General features: G+C 26.3%; 1 protein-coding gene across 2 annotated transcripts; it reads right to left on the reverse strand.

Annotated features, from left to right (window-relative positions):
* Positions 1-747: 747 nt before the first annotated feature.
* On the reverse strand, positions 748-3,586 carry LOC130956193 (homeobox-leucine zipper protein HAT7-like). 2 transcript variants are annotated; one of them, XM_057883240.1, is made up of 3 exons: positions 3,307-3,586; positions 2,788-3,215; positions 748-1,489 (listed from the first exon to the last, which is right to left on the reverse strand). In XM_057883240.1, exons 1-3 carry the CDS (start codon positions 3,437-3,439, stop codon positions 1,091-1,093), a joined length of 960 nt encoding a protein of 319 aa, XP_057739223.1. In that variant the 5' UTR covers positions 3,440-3,586; the 3' UTR covers positions 748-1,090. The 2 variants fall into 2 exon arrangements, with proteins under 2 accessions (XP_057739223.1, XP_057739222.1); XM_057883239.1 differs by having other exon boundaries at positions 2,788-3,218.
* Positions 3,587-18,181: the final 14,595 nt, after the last annotated feature.

Here is an 18,181-nt window from a genome sequence, read left to right on the forward strand (position 1 = left end):
TCACTCTGCCTCTAGAAAGCTACCCCACAATCTTTCTTTCTCTTTGGTGTAATTGTATCACATACACTTTATTTTATATATAAACTCATCACAGCTAGATTTGGCTCTTTCTTCAACACATAAAATGACATGTTCCTCACTCAATATGCACCCTTTTTAATCCTCTCATCACTACTACTACACTATCCATGAAGTCAGCCACCACTGATCTTATGAGAACTTTTTCATACACAAAAACCCCACCTTTTTCCATGCAATTTTCCCCCAATCCATTAAATTATATCATCATTCCAAATAATAATAGATAGTCACTCTTTGATAATATCACTTTTTTTGAAAAAAAAAAATCATATAAAATATAATTAAAAAATATTATGTGTAAATCATTTGTAAAGTAATACTATTAAAAATAGGAATAACAATATATTTTCATAATAATAATAATAATAATAATAATAATAATAATAATAATAATAATAATAATAATAATTTCTTAAAGAATGCAAACAGAGAATCCTATTTTAATTTATTTGTGGCCCATACTACGTGCCAGTGCTGGAAACCCACTAATTAGGGGCTATAGTATATCTTAAACCTTATATAATAATGATTAATTATTTATATGAAGAAGATATTAATATTAACATTGATTTATTATATATATGGTGTATTCCATCCTATCCAGACTATAGCAAAATAATATTTATTTTGCAATAATAGAGTAATAATTATTAAAGTGTGATGATGAAATGAGAAAGAAGTAGTTGCACTATATACTGAAAGTACACCACTTAAGTAGATTTGTTCAAACTTTATACATACACCAATAATCTACATTATCATCATAAGCATAAATTGCAAAAAAGAAACTGATACTTTGGTAGAAAAACAAAAAATAATAACTTGATCTAAGCCTAATGATCTTTCTTTTGATCTCATCATCATGAAATTTCACCCTTACATAATAACGGTTCTAAATTGCAATATTGCCATTGCAGTTGTGGCAGTTTAAAACCATGCATGTATATATATAAATTAATTAATAATGTCCAAAATCATTTTCTTAATTCAATAAGAATATATATAGTGTTCAATGAAAATGGTGGTGATTCTCGGTAGTAGGCCATGGCCAAAAATTCTGGTGCTGCTCATCAATGTTGTGGAACATGTTGCAAAAGCCTTCATCTTGAAGATCTGATCTTGAAGAAGATGAACATTGAAGAAGCTGTGTTATGCTTGCTGGCTTAAGAGAATTATTTGGTAGAACAAGGCTTTTATTATTATTATTATTATTATTATTATTATTGTTATTATTATTATTATGAGAAGAAGACACTGGACTATTCATCACTGGTGTTCTTGAAAGATCCAAGTTCATATCTGAGCTATTATCACTTCCATTGTTGCTCCAAGAACCCTCATTTTCTTTCTTTAGGGTAATCATTGTTCCATTTTCACACCATTCCCTACTACCCTTTAGAGCTTCTAGCTGCAAATTCATAAACACCATTACAAATAAAGTAAACATGAAAAATAATATATACACGTCAAAAATAATTATTAAATCAAGTAATATGTATTTATATTTTTAATTTATTTTTATATTAACAATTAATTTAATAATTTTTTATATGTACACTTAATATATAGCTATTTCATAATATATAAAACCTAGGCATGGTTTTAAATGATTAAAAAACCGCAGATAAAGAAGTAATAACATTGCAAAAGCCGAATCAATAATAATAATGATCATATTTTAGTTCTATTTCCCATGTGGAGAGCTCCAGTCCAACGACTTTTATTTTTATTTTTATTTTTTTTATTATTACTAATGAATAGCATAGTTGGAATCTAACTATGGCAGAGACTCAGAGGATTCAATAGAAAAAGAGAAACAAAGATTACTATTAAAATGTAGTTCTGATTTCTGGGTTCTGACACTGCCACACATATACACTGTGAATAAATTGTACTCTTCATAAGAATGATCAACTAACAATCAAGCACACATTTGATGATGGAATCAGTTACTTTATAAATCAACTATGTGGATGATGTGATCATATATAATTCAATCAATGAAATCAAGTTCATCAAGTTTTATATATATATGTAAAGAATTTTTTTCTAAACGGGAAAAAAAAGAGTATTAATAGCTTACTTTTCTTCAAACATAAAATCATCCATCTACATCTATTATAAAATCCTTAGTTTTTCTGAAATAACAAATATAATATAGCAATTAGAAATGAAAAAAGAGAAGTCTGATTATTATTTTTATTGAAATAATAAAAAGAAATACATAGAATAAAGAAACATTTTGATTGAAACCACAGAACTCAATGATTGAGTAATTGAATCAAAGATCAAAGACACAAACCAATTATTCAAAATGGTACGAACTCATTCCAAACCAAGATCCAAAGAGGTTTTCAAGTACCTCTGGCCTTTTCCAAAACCAATTTAATACTTTAAAAAAAATATCTATCTATGCTACTATTGAAAATCATAACAGTAATAATGCTACTTCACCAGAATAAAAATTAAAAATAATACTATTTCCAATACATAATGGTAATAATAAAATCTAGATTTAAATTAAACAATAATATTGTCAGTAAAAACTAAAAAGATCGATGAAATTTCTCAAAAAACAAACATTTTTAGCAAAAAATTATCCAAATTTACTGAAGAATTATAAATATTTTTATAAACAAACTCTACATATCATGATACAAAATTGTTAAGACATATAAATGATTTTATCTCTAACACTTATATTACCTCAGCGTGGAGCTTCTGATTCTGCGTTTTGAGGGAGTCGTTATCAGCCTTAACGGCATCAAACTGCTTCTTGAGGACCTCATACTCCTTCTCGAGCTGCTTGGTCTTCCACCTTGCACGGCGGTTCTGGAACCAAATGGCGATCTGGCGCGGCTGAAGCCCAAGGGCTTTGGCCAGCTGCATTTTGCGCTCCGGGTCGAGCTTATTGCCGGCCTCGAAGCTTTTCTCCAGAGCCTTCACCTGCTCCATGCCGAGCCTCTTCTTCTTCTCTCCGATTTGGGATCCGTCGTCGGAGAGCTCATCGTCTCCGTGCAGTAGCGCTAACTCGTCAGGGCCGGCGCCGCCGCCACAGTTCTTGGTGGTGTCTATGCCTGAAAACGACATGGATCGCTTCATCCAAGAGCCTCCACCACCACCACCACCTCCTCCTGCTGGAATTACAACAACATAAAAACATGTAACCGAAAAACGCGGGGAAATTGAAATTAAAGAAGTTAGTTAGAGAAGTTAGTTAGAAACCTGGAAAGTGGAGGTGGTGAGGCGGGAAAGAGGGGAAGTCGGGGGCTGAAGGAGGAGTTGTACGGAGAGGGTGATGTTGTGGTTGTTGATGGTCATGATGGAAGATGAAAGAGTGAGAAGGAGGGAAGGCCATGTATGATTGTTATTGATTCATGCAATTTGTGGCGGTGATGAGATGGATTTGAAGGGGGCTCTCACTCTCATGCTTCACAGAGGTTTCAGAAACAGAAAGAGAGAGAGAGAGAGAAAAAAGAATAAGTCTATTGCATCTCAAATATTGGACCCCTTTTCACTGCCCATCCTGCCATCCTCTATACTACTCATACATATCCCAATTTCTCTCACTTTCTTTTTTTCTTTTTAAAAAAGGATAATGATAGGTAACTAATAATTTTATTGAGCAATAATAATAATTATCAATTAAATTAAAATACATTATATTTTTAAATTATTTATCTAAATTTTTATATTAGAATAAATATCTACATATCTAATAAAATGAACATCCGATATATTCATTATTCATATTGTTTAATATTTTTATTATCTACCAATATTTTTCTCTCAAAAAATTATATATAAATAATAAATTAAATTAAAATTAATGTCAAATTTGTTAGAGTCCTCTTCAAGTCATTTTTTCTAGATTTTTCTCAATCACGTTGGATACATATTAAAAATAATTATCAATTTAATTTTTTATATAAAATATATAGTAATTAATTTTTTCTGTAATAATATTTTTTATTTTTTATTTTATTTTATGCTAAGTTTTTTAAAGATAATAAAAATTAATCATGTTTAAATCATAAAAAATTCTAATAATACTATAATTATATAATTGTTAACAGTAGTCTTGTGTTTGATTAATTTTTGAGAATGAAAAATATATGTCTAAGAGACTTAAGTGTGCAATATTCTAAAATCACTTAATTAGATTAATTTAGTTAATTTTTTCATAATTCTCTGCCATTATATTCTTTTAAAATTGGAGGATAATAAATTAATTGTTTTTATGTATTATTATATTACTATAAAATTACTTAGCTTCTTCTAAAAATTTAAATTAATAAAAAGAGATAATATGAATAATTATATCTCTAACACTTTCTTTTAAATAAAAGCCTCTTTTAGATTTGTATGAATTTTTGCATAGCATTTTTTCTTTAATTTGTCTGTATTTTTTTCTCTTTTAGATTCGCTAAAGTTCAAACTCTAAATTTTTCGAACGTAGAGCTCTAATATCATATTATGAAATCACTCCTTCTAAAAATTTAAGTTGATAAAAAAAATAAAATAAATAATTATATTTTTAACATATGATAATTTTATTTTGTATATTTTTAAACATAACTTAATGACAACTTAAAGACTTTAACCAATACAATCAATAGTTAAAATTTGTACAAAATATATTTTTTACAACACTATTAAATGTATTTAAAAATAACAATTGCTTAAGAATTTTATAATAGAATCTGATGATCCATAAGATTAAAAAAATTGTAAATCAGAGGAGGAATTTACTTACACAATAAGAGGAGCTAGCAATATAATATATTCTTTATGTATGAAATAATAATCAATGTAATGCGAGATTAATTAAGATGCATGACAGGTTTATAATCTCATATTCGATGGTTTTAGATTCAATCTTTTTTTCGTTAAAAAATATATCTCAAATAAAACATGAAAAAGATCCAAATATATAAGTGAAAAATCAAGAGAAGAATATTATTAGGAGATCAACATTTTTAGTAGTAAAAAATATTTAATATTAATTCAAATGAAAAAATAGATTAAAAAAATTGACATCTGAAATAAAAATGAAAGGAATATTAGATTAAGAACTTTCTGCATAATATTTTGTATTTCAAAATTTTAATTTACTGTGAAGGAAATTATTGCAATAATAATAATTCTATGTTACCAATTAGCGAGCATTAAATAATCATATAATAATGTATATGTAAATTATGAATTAATATTGCATTGGAGTGTTGGAGATATCTAAGCTTATATTATCAGATAAGTTAGAGTCGACATGAAAATGAAAAATTGGTTGAAACTCATGAATGATAGATTCGCTTAATGAAGTTCCGGGCCACACAAAGCAATTTTATAATATATAGAATTTTTGGCATTTTATTGCTCAACATAGCCTGGAAAAATAAGAGATGGATTGGGATTTGATGGGATCATAATGATGATCATGCAAAGTTAAAGTTCGGTTATTAATCCATGTCAACATCAATAGACCAAGCAAGCCTAATCATAAAGAATAATATTAGCATAAAGCTTAATTGGTTTTCTATGGAGAGATATCGATGTTGCTTCTTTCTGCTTCCTATCTTGATGTGTGTACTGTGTCTAATGTATAATTGCGTCATATATATATATATATATATATATATATATATATATATATATATATATATATATTTGTGATTACATAATTGAGTTTATTAGATTCTGAATAACATATTTTTTATTAGCTCTTGTTGAGATTTTATAAATATAAGATTATATAAAGTTAATTTTCATGTAATAATGTTGATAAAAAAATTATATAAATGATTACTTTTGTACTATTATTATATATCAAATAATAAAAATAATTAATTTTTAAATTAATTACTTAAATATTATTTAAATACATAAATTTAATTAGATAATTATGTAAAAATTTTTTATTTATGTTATCAGCATATTAAAATATATATATATATATATATATATATATATATATATATATTACATTTTTATAAAGAAATTACTACGGAAAATAATTACTTGTAAAAAATAAGAAAACTTAGGTATATTTAAAGGAATTCTAAAGTTTCAACGAAATAAAAAAGAGTAATCTATTTAAAATATTTGTGTAAAAAGGACTATTTTTGTCTGAGTAAAATCATTACATAATTTTAATTCTTTTATTCTTTTATGGATAATAATTCTGAGGTAACTTGATTTTTTTATAGACAAATTTATATTTCTCCATTCATAATTATGGATTTAGGAAACAGAGAGACACTCAGTTTTGGGTTCAAACTCTATATTCTCTTATTATAAAATTTTTTATATTATGTCATAATATAAAACTATATTTATAAAAAAAATTAAATTTATAGAAAAAAACACATTCTTTAATTCAAACAAACACCACTATGATAATGCCAAGACACATATAAGATAAATTTTATCTAAAAAATTTCTGTTTGAGAAAATAAATTCAAGATGAAGAGTGTCTATTTTAAATGATTAAAGAGATAAAAAAATTAAAATCTAAAATCAGACAAAGACTAAAATAACCAATAAATATCGTGAAGCATATATGTAGAGGTAGCAGTGGATATAAATATGAATAGAATAGGGTTTAAATTCCACCTTAATTTTATTTATGAGTTTAAATCCTCAAATCTAAATTCTACCTTCACTCTGAATTGTTCAATTCGACTTGTGAAAATAAATTTATTTTCATCCGGATACAATATTTTATCTTTTTATATTTTATAATATCAAATATTATTTATGTATATATGATTAGTAAATTAAATTACTAATATGGTACTAAATATCTGTAAAAAAACAAGAATTTGGATTCAAATTTTTATTTGCTCGTCATATGTATGTTTATAGATTAAACATTTATACTAAGGTAAATAAAAAATAGCCAAATTTTATTTTATTTAATATTCATTAATTATCATAATAATTAATAAATATTAAATAAAATAAATTATAATTTTTTTTAATTAATTTTTTTTATTATCAAATATTTCCGTTCATATTATATATTAAGAACAAAGCTGGTTGAATATCCACATATACGGATTGTGTTGCAAGTCCTAGACACATAACGGCGAATTCATAAATACTACTTATCATTAAATAATGAACCCATAAATAACAAATCCATAAATAATTATCATTAAAGAAAATATTGTCTGGCTTTCTAACTAGTTAGTTCAATTTATTAGGTTTTAAAAAAAAAGAAAAAAAATCTTGAAACCAATTATAACAAGAGTAATATGGATTCGGTAAGAAACTAGAGGAACCAAATTTTACAGAATTGGAATAGATTAACCGACGCATAGGGCACCAATACTGTTTGGTAATTAAAAATGCCAAAGCACAAATTTGAGAAAATTTTAATGAAGGTGGAATCTTGGCACAGCCATAAAATAATATACACCCACTTGATATTTTGTGGTAATAACTCATTAGGGTCTTGCATGTGTGACGAGGAAACCTGGCATTTTGGCAACATGAAAATCCAGAATCCAAGGAAACATGTATAATACAAAATGTTATTTAAAATTATCGCAAGTCACAAGTACTAGTAGCTCATTTTAATTATTTATATCTATAATAATATAGTTTCTTTTCTTTGTTGTCCACAGTATTCTCTAATCTGACAGGTTAATGACTAATTCATTGCGAATCTAAATTCTATTTAAGGATATGCACAAGGCGGGATGTAAACTCCCAACACTTATTTAAGTGGACGAGTAAATTGACAACTCGATCAATTTTAAATTGATTAATAATACAATAATGCTAAGGAACTAAGATGATTTCAGCAAAAAACCAGCCAAATGCCTCTAGATGAATTTAAAACCTCTACGTAGATGGTGTTTATATTAGATATTAGGATATTTCTTTTCTTTGTAAATTGGATAGTTCTGAACCTATTTTTTAATTTATCATGTTTTAGGCATTTAGAGAGGGAAGAAGGGTGAAGAGACAGAAGCTAATTGAATCAGTTTCTATGATTCATATTGCAATGATACTGAACGTATCTTCTCCTAATTTGGATGTGGTGAAATATTTAATAACTAATATTTTAAATCATAAATAAATAAAACTAATTACTATATTTATAATTAATTAAGTTATTTTATTCTTAATTAATTTGGAGTTGGTTTCATATGCTTTTCCTTAATAATATAGTATAATTAAATGTTTTCATTAGTAATGGAACTTGCACTTGGAATTAAATTAATTAAATGCGAGTCTGGCAGATGCTGGATATATTTGGCCATTTTCTGTTAACATGTATTTGGATTTTGGCATATATTTCTCTTCTTTATTATTTGGTATTTAATTGGTTACGCATGGTAAGCACATTTCATAGATAGATCTTAATTATAATAATTCACGTCGTATACACTTGCCTCGTGTCAGGTACATATATTTTACTAATCTATTCGTCAAATATTTTTAATTTTTTATACTTTTAATTATTTTAAATATTCTTTTTTTAAAATAGCTTAATTTGACGGGTTAGTAAACAGTTTAATTTCTCAAGCTTTGGTAACTAACTTTCACGTGGTGTTGCAAGTCATCAGTGGTTTTAATTTTGACATGGGCAAAATAGGAAAATTAATTTAGACATAAAAGAAGACATCTTTTTCCGAACAATGTCATAGATAATCTTATATCCATAGTAGTAATATGAAAAAGTTATTAAGAAGGATCATTATTCATTAGTCATGCAACATGCAATGTTTCAAGATATATATAATAATAATATTGATTACGTTAAAACTAAAATAACGTTTTCTTTTTATTATTCAGTAATGCTTTTTTAAAAAGTCTTAGAAAAAAAAAGTAGTGTTATCGAAATGTCAAAAAAAATATAATTTTAATTTTAATAATATTTCAACTATTTTAGTTTTAATAATACTTTATAATTATAATTATTGTAGTCATTATAAATATAGACAAGAACGGATCTACATATACAATTATACATATTATTGAAGTGTAGAAAATTACTTTGTGGTATATAGTAGTATTATTTATTTGTCCTTATTAAATTATGAAATTTGTTTTCACTATGTTAGATAAATATATAAATTTATTTTCTTAGATTTGACTCTATACATAAAATTATTGTGTTAATTAAATTAATTTCACAAAATTACTTTATTAAACTCAATATAAGTATTACTTTATTAAAATCATTTTTAAGTTGAAATATTTTATCAAACATTTGATATATAATAAACAATTTAAAGAACTCAAGTCTCAATGATTATTTTATAGAAATAAATATTAAATTATTTTTTATATACTATACTTAAATTTAAGAGATTTATTTTTAGTATTTGATAACAAGAAGGTAATCTGTTTACTTTAATTTTATCTATTAGAATATTTTCTAATTCAAATTTTAGCATCTAATAATTAACTTGATAACTTTCTATTAGATATATGTGTAATTTAAATATCAATTATCGAACTTCATTAAATGAAATTTGTGTTTTCTTTTAATTGTTTAAAATTATAAAGATATATTGATTTATTTGTGTTGTTTTTTTTAAGTTAACTTTGATTTTGACAATTATATATGATTGAAAAAACTTTTTGCTATAAATATTATAATAAAGAGTTAATTTTGTGACCGTATAAAAAATGAATTTTTTTTTGTGGCTGTATAAAAGATAATTTTTTTTAATAATTATCTAATAAAATATATATATAGAGAGAGAGGAGGTTATACTTGTTAATGAGTATATATATATTAATGATGTATTTTTTATTATTTTAAATTTTTGGATAAATAATTTGATGATATGGTATTAAAATTTTATATTCAAAAGATAAAAAATTATGAGTGATTTTATGACAATGCTTATCTAAAAAAAGTTGTAAATATGTCATTATAATTTAATAATTAGAGCGATGAAATATATATTTATACAAAATTATAAATATAATTGACATAATTTTACTTAAATTTATACTAGTATCATTTGATTCTAATAACACTATATATTATATTTTACTTAAATAAAAGTTTAGTGTAATTATGAGGCAATTTTTTTATGTAGAGGAGCTTTTTTGTGAAATTAAAAATATTAAATTTTTGATATTTTACTAAAATATAGGGAATAAATTATGAAATCAGAGATGCGATTTCTACACTATACCACATATTCACAAATTACTAGAACGCACTATTTTTGATAAAATACCACATCTGCCAGGAAACAAATAATTTGCGTACGTAGAACATGTGGTAAAAAGATGGTGAATGAATAAGGGGATGGGATGTGATGTGTCTTTTATCCATTGATGGATAAATCATTGGGTGATTTCACTTTTTCAATGCTAAGAGTATCTATGGCAACCTTTGAGACTGGTAGAATCCCACACAAACCTATCATACCTATGTACCTTCATTTTCTCTCTCCTCTCTCATTTTTTGCATTTATTTATTTAGTAATAAAAATATATATTAAAATATAAAATATATAATAAAAATAAATAAAATGTTATATAATTAAAAAAAATTATATTTTTTGTAAGTTTATTAAAAGTTTTAAAATTATTTCAAAGTTTTAATTTTATCTCAAAAATTTTTAATTTGCATCAATTATACTCTTTAAATAAACATCGTTCAAATTAGTAATAGATGTTAGTGATTGATAAAATAAAGTGTCTTATATGACAAGAAAAATAAAATTTCAAAAATATTCTTGTATGAGAAACTAAAGTATCTTCCTTTCTTCAAATATCTTCCCATTTGTTTTTTTTTTTTTGCCACGAAGAAATAAAGTTAAAGAAATAGAATCACACAAACAAGAACTGACTTGGAGGGTGGTCACACGTCGTGCCATTCTCTTCAGCCCGTCGCGGCGACATGCAAGACGACGCAGGTGCCAATATTATCGATGCCGAGCGAGAATTCTAAGATAGGGTTCAGTCAACGACGAGGGAGTAAATGTGACGCCGTGTATTCTTCGACGATTGCGAGGATCAGAACGCTGGTGAGGAGCAGACAAAGAGAAAGAGGGCACAGAATGTCTTGTGAGACGAGGAAGAGACCTACACAGCCATCGATCGCCGACAAAGTAGCCATTGGAAGAGGTCGAGGTAGTGCCGTTCTGATCATGGTTTCTGACGAGGTAGACTACCATTTAATTTTGAAATTGCATTGTTTGAACAATTAGGGTTTAAGCTTTTTTTTATCACTCTTGATTGCTGTTAGAATTCTATTACAGTGAGGGATTGAGAAATTTCTGTTGTTTTTGTGAAAAATATCACATTTACATAGTTTATATTTTTGAATAATTAGTTACCTTGTTCTCTATTCTAAATTTTTTATAATAGCAAGATGAATGATTTCAATGTTAGGGTTCATCACAGGGATAGATTTTGTAGTAATAAGGATAAAACTGAGTTTACTGGTAGTGAGGTGACAACAGTTGACTGGTGTAATAGAAATAGATGGAGTATTATAGAGACTTATGATGTACATTGCTGAGAACATTGGGATATTGTGAAAACTTTGATAGAAATTCGTTCAAAGTATTAAATTAAGTCAAGGTTTGAATTCTATTCCAAGTGTGACGCTCTTGTCAATAATATGTGTGAAAGCTTTAACTCTATAATTGTTGAATCAAGAGAAAAACCGATATTAACAATGCTAGAAGATATTAGAGTTTATTTGATGAAGAGATAGGCTGAAAATAGGGTATTAATTGAGAAGTATAAAGATGACAATCTTCTTAGGATTAAGCTTAAGTTACAAAAGAAAATAGATGTTTCTAGGTGGTAGTTTTTGGTAACTGCCAAAATTTCAAAATTTGAAGTCATAAGAGACAGATACAAATTTGTAGTAGACCTTTTGAAAAAAAATGTACTCGTAAAAAATTTCAGATGACTGATTTACTTTGTCTATATGCATTTAGTACAATTAATTATGCTAAAGATGATATTAAAAAATATATGGCAAGCTGTTACAATAAAATTACTTATGTGGCTTATTATACCTCTATGGGTCCGTTTGGAAAACACCAAAAAGTTACTTTTTTCAACTTTTGACTTATAGAAAGTTACATTAATGTGTTTGGTACAATTTTTTAGATAAACTTTTAACTTTTCAAAAAATTATTTAAGAGTTTTTGAAAAAGTTAAAAAATGTGACTTCTCTTATTTTCAAAAGCTATTTTATCACTCTTATTTAATGCACAACTTTAAAATAAGAACTTTTATAATAACTATCCAAACTCAAAATAACTTATTTAAAAGTTATTATTAATAAAAGTTCTTATATTTTAAGCTCCTTTTTCAAAAGAACTTATTTAAGAAGTTTAGCCAAACTGACCCTATATATGATTAACCCTTGTAATGAATATACTATGTGGGAGAGAACTCCTCATTCATATATGATGCCTCCACCACACAGAATGCCAATTGGGAGACCAAAAAAAAAAAAAGCAAGGGAGAGGGTAAAGAATCACAGGGCTCAAACACATCTAGGCTTGTGTTATAACAAAAATATTCTTGTTGTCTAAAATTAGGACATAACAAGCGAGACAACTCTCTTAAAAGGCCAAGTATAAATATTTGTCCATTAATTATAGTTTCAAATTTAGCATTGTTTCTTGTGTTGTTTATCTCATATTAATTGTAATTATTGCTGTTTTTTGTTGATGTCCATGATAGGAAATAATTGCTGCCACATTTTCAGCATCGCTAGCCCAAAAAAAAAATAATGCTAAAACTGCTGCAACATTCTCAGCATCGTCAACCCAGCATAACAATATTGGAACTGCTGCAACTGTTACAACTTTGGCAGCCTAGAACAACACTACTTGAAATACTGGATCTGCTCGATCAACGCATAAGAAGATCAGGTTGGCCAATGTTGCAGCAAATCCTAACACCCAACCTAAAGGACACAAAAAATTTCAACCACCAAAGTCAACTAGAATGATTAAGAGCAACTCAACTTCAAGTGTATAAGGACAACCCTCATTATAAGGGAGTCAGACTCAAAGTGCTCTCATTAGATCTTAGTTGTGTCACATTTTCTATTTAATATTTCTTTTAAAAGAATGAAAAATATTGACATTTTATATTAAACTATGTGGGACTAACTCTTCCTTTGTTACTGAATTATTTTACTAATGACTTATGTTATTTAGCTCTCACTTTGGTTATAATTTATGTTAATTAGAGATTATCTTGATTAATGACTTATATTATTTTGATAATGATTAATGTGATGGATATTTTTATACAATTTTTTATTAGTGCACTACTGAAATTGTCTTTCATTACTTGAATTTTTCTGTATTATGTAATATAATTTGTAACAACAGGGTCTTAATGCCAAATTTAAATTCAAACTATTTTAATTATTTCAAGGGTATTTTTGAAACATAAATTGAACTTTAGGGACAATTACATTAACAAGTTTTCGAGTTGAGTACACTTTTGAAACTGATTACAAACGACCACTCTACTCTTACTTCTGCTAATTTCAACTGTTCCAGGCGTATCAATATCCTAATTTTCGATGGGTTCCATTCTTCACCCACAAATAAAACATTAAAATCACCATAAACCAACCCACAACACCAAAGATAACAGCCACCAATAGTTTGCATTTAGCATAAGTTACTTTAGCTTTCAAGGTGAAAATTCTCATCCTCAATCTTGCAACCTCAGCCTCTTCTGTTTTTGCAATTCTATCTGTCCAGACAAAGAAAGTGCACTCCTTTTCAATCTGTAACATAAACAAAACTTGAGGAAACCCATGAAGACATTAAAATAAAAGCATTGAAACTTATATCAAAGTATATACAGTCCTAAAATCTTCGACTGAAATTTTTTGGTGTCTTCGACCATCTCAGTATAGGGGGTTCACCACAGTTGCATGTAAGTTGCTTTTTTGTTATGATGTAGAGCCTTAGAAAACCATTAGTTAAGGTTTTTTTCTTTATTTTACAGGGAGTGAAGAAGATGAAGATCAAGATAAAGAAAAAGAAGTAAATTTTAGGATTCAGATTGGAATTTTTATCCATTTAATTTTTGTAATATAAATTTTTAAGTAAAAAAAAAAAAACATTTTAAATATGACTCAAATATTAGTTGCCACATCAGAACTCTTTTTTTGCCACGTCACTAATGTCTGTTAGTGATTTAAATGCTGTTAACATTTAGGAATAGAATTGATACAAATAAAAAAATTTTGGAATAAAATTAAAATAAATTAAAATTTAGGAATAATTTTAAAATTTATAATAAACTTGAGAAACAAAAAATATACTTTGCTCTATATAATTATATATAAATAGATAATAACTAATTTTTAGTATATATATAATATTGTTTATATAATATTACGTGATTAAATATACATATCTATTAATTAAGTTACATTAATTTAGTAATTATTTTATTAGTCTGTTTAAACAAGTATCGAAAAATTAAATTCTATTTTAAAAATTTAACGATCTATTAGTTAGCGACGAATTATTATAAAAAAATTTGATCTACAATAAAATTATTTTTGACTTATCAAACTGAAGTTAGAGAATACTATAAAAAAAATAGGTCTGCTTTATAATGATAATAATACATTAGAATTAAATTTATAAAGAATTAAAAAAATAAATGTAGTGATCTTGAAGGGTGGGCTAGTAATGGGGCCATGGGGGGCATGGGATGGGGCCCACCAGGTGTACCTGAGTAGCGTGGGCTACAGTTTGAGCAGTAGGCTTCTTTGGTTACAATTGGGAAGGTTTGGCTGCAAAGCCTTTTGGAGTAGCTAGGGTGACACCATGTTATTCCTTGTTGCTCTTCTTTCATTTCATTTCCCTCATAAATTCAATTTTCAATTCCATCAACACAAAGTGCTCTGAATCTTCTCCACATGTTCCCTCTTCCCATGTGCCTCTGCTTCCCCTAATCAGCATCTCTCTTCTCTCTCTCCTTTTTTTTCTTTCTTTGGATTTCTACTTTTCCCCATTTATATTTTATTATAAAAATTTTGACTCCTTGTATAAGTTTTTGATAATAGGCTGATGCTCATAAAAAATTATCTTCATACAAAAATAATTGTGGAGAATTGTTAAATATTAATTTAATTAAATATATTATATTATTTATTAATTTTTAATTATTATTTTTATATATAAAATTAATTTTATGCGAGTATTTACTTTTTGATAAAAGGATAAATTTTTATTTATTCAAAAACTAAAATTGGGTATTAATTCAAATATCTTATATTTTCAAAATCAAGCTTGAAATCTTAAAAAATAAAAATACTTATCATTAGTTACTTTTTTTTCTTATTTTGGAAAAAAAAAGAAATCACAAGGGAAAAATAATTAACAACAATCTAGTTGCGTGTCTACATGTTTATTTGTTGACTATTTAAATTTTAATGTACACCCTAATAATTGGTTCTATTCTCTAATCCAAAGACTATTCTATTGTTCAATGATAACAAATAGGAGCATACAAAAAATAATAACATATAGGGTTTAACTACTACATGTCTTAAGGATATATAATAAAATTATTAATAATAAAAAATTAATTTTTTTAATAAATATAAAATAAATATACTAAAAATTTAAAATTTTTTTATATTTTTAATAAAAAATTTAATTTATAATCTTAATAAATATTCTTAGAACATAACATAAGAACATCTATCCTAATATATAATATAATATGATGCATATTATTCACCAATTGATTAAATCTGGGATCAGCAAGCACATCCACAATTTCCTATGTACAAATTAAATCAACCACAGTTCCCCAGAAGACAATGATCATCAGGAACAATATGTTGCAATAGTATCTATCAATCCTAATTTCTAAATACATGTATGTCTACTTGTCAACGCAGCATTGAAAGTTAATATATAGAGTATTCTCTTAAATATTTGTTTAATAATTTTACTATGTTAGGGATCACTAGATCCCTAAAGACTAAAGAGACCGCCACCCACGCAATAATACGCATATAGTAATTAAAATTAGAAAAAAAAAATTAACACCCTACGAAAACTGTATATGTTTGAAATTAAGCCTTTTAAATTGTCACACAAATGATGTGTTTAAATGATTTTTTAAATAATAAATTTAAATTTATTTTTTTATTAATATGTCAATAGATAATTATTGATTATCTGTATAAAATTCTTTTATATTAACAGTATATAAAATTTAAATTCTTAAAATAATAAGATGACTACATTGGCGATAAAATATTTTTTAATTTGTAGCGAAATTAAAGTGGTTACAATTATAACATAAGGAATAATAAAATGACGAACGTAAAATTTAAATATTTTTAATATTTAATTATTTTATTTATCTTTATAATTTTACTAAATTTATAATTAAATTTTTATAATTTTTTAATTAGATCCATATATTAATTTTAATTTTATAATTAGGTCCGTCTCATATTAAAAATATTAAAATTAACTAAATATTTCTCTCAAAAAATATGTGGCTAAAGATCTAATTTAATTCTTAATTGTAAATACCTTTAATTTGTAGAAAAATGTTCAGTTAATTTTAATATTTTTTACACTAAAAATGATCTAATTACAAAATTAAAAGCAGTATATGAATTGAATTAAAAAAAATTATAGAGGCCTAATTATAAATTTAGTAAAACTATAGAGACCAATAAATAATTAAACCTATTTTTAAAGTTTAACAAATCTACTTAAAAAATACCAAATGGCACAAAGTTGTGTATTCTTAAAAAAAAAAGGAGAAGAAGAAAAAGAAATTAGGTTTATGTATGTGTAAGAGAGGACTAGAAACAGATCATTTGGCATGCACGTTGGTTATGAGGCAATTTGAGTTGGAGATGATAGGGTTTGAAAAGAGAATTTAGATCCAAAAACAAAGACATATTAGAGACCAAAGTGTTCCCCATAGCCATGTTACTTGACTCCTTCCATATATAGAAACCAACCACCCATCTTTTATGTATTCCACCAAAAAAGGAACATGCTCATGGACTTTATGCTTTGAATAACATTATTATATATTACCCATCAATAATATTCCTAAGTTGTGATAATCTTGCTACAAGGTGTATCAACACATAATTTGTTAAAGTAAACAAGTGTTAGAGAAGGGAACCAAAGTTTCATCCCATATTCTTTAACCACACGAAATTTCAAGAACTTTAATTCTAGTTAGGATATATTTTATTGAAAATGTAGAGAGATTTACATATTCAGCTGAAGTCCCATGAAGGAAGTTGTGAGAGGGAATCTTTGAACTAGAATGTTTTCTATTCTCAAAAATCAAACTCATTTGAAATCTTTGTGGATATTTTTTGGTTACTTGCGCTATTTTTCAGGCAGGTCAAGAACTAATCCGTTGCAAATTTAACCTAATGAGTTGCTACGTGCACCAGGAATCGAACTCCTACGCTTTCTTAAACAAACTAATAAACTAACCATTAGACTAATCTAATTTGATTTTTGTGGGTTTTTTTTATTATGTAATCTTTTACCCCCTTCCAATCTCAATTGCAGTTTTTGGTTTTGGACTAAGATCTTGGTTTAAAATTTGGGCAATATCCATAATTAAATGTCATTCTAAATTAAGCCTAGTCTCCTGTTTGAGACCCTTATTTATCGCTTTGTTATGGGCTCTTTAGACCAAAAACTGTTTCGGCCCCTATACTTCTTAGATCTTGAGAAAGAAGAGATGGTAAAAAGACATAAAAAAAAACTAATAAAAAAGGACCCAAAAAAAAAAAGCAGAAAGGATTTTGTAAGAGAAAAAAAAATTTAAGATTATTTAAGGAAATATAAAATTCAATTTGAAAAGATTTTTACACACTGTTCGGGTGATTAGAGTGTTAGTGGGTAAAACTTCCCACTCTTAATAGGTAACAATTATTCTTTACATATAAGCGATTTTTTATACAAATTATACAAGTTATTTATAGTCATGCGTGTGCGTTTTTCTTTGTGCCGTTATTACACGTTCTTGCTACACGTTCTTCTTCTTCTTCATTATATTTTTTTCTCGTTATCGTCATCACCAACACCAACTCCTCCTCCTCCTCTTTTTTCATTGTAAT

Source organism: Arachis stenosperma, chromosome 10 (assembly GCF_014773155.1).
Source record: "Arachis stenosperma cultivar V10309 chromosome 10, arast.V10309.gnm1.PFL2, whole genome shotgun sequence".
Lineage (NCBI taxonomy): Eukaryota > Viridiplantae > Streptophyta > Magnoliopsida > Fabales > Fabaceae > Arachis > Arachis stenosperma.

Bases quoted from the DNA above. Each gene is read 5' to 3' on its own strand.
- LOC130956193 (XM_057883239.1), bottom strand. From the start codon at position 3,439: ATGGCCTTCCCTCCTTCTCACTCTTTCATCTTCCATCATGACCATCAA. The intron at 3,219-3,306 runs GTTTCTAACTAA...TTGTAATTCCAG, and splicing joins TCACCACCTCCACTTTCCAG to CAGGAGGAGGTGGTGGTGGT. The intron at 1,490-2,787 runs GTAATATAAGTG...ATGAATTTGCAG, and splicing joins ATCAGAAGCTCCACGCTGAG to CTAGAAGCTCTAAAGGGTAG.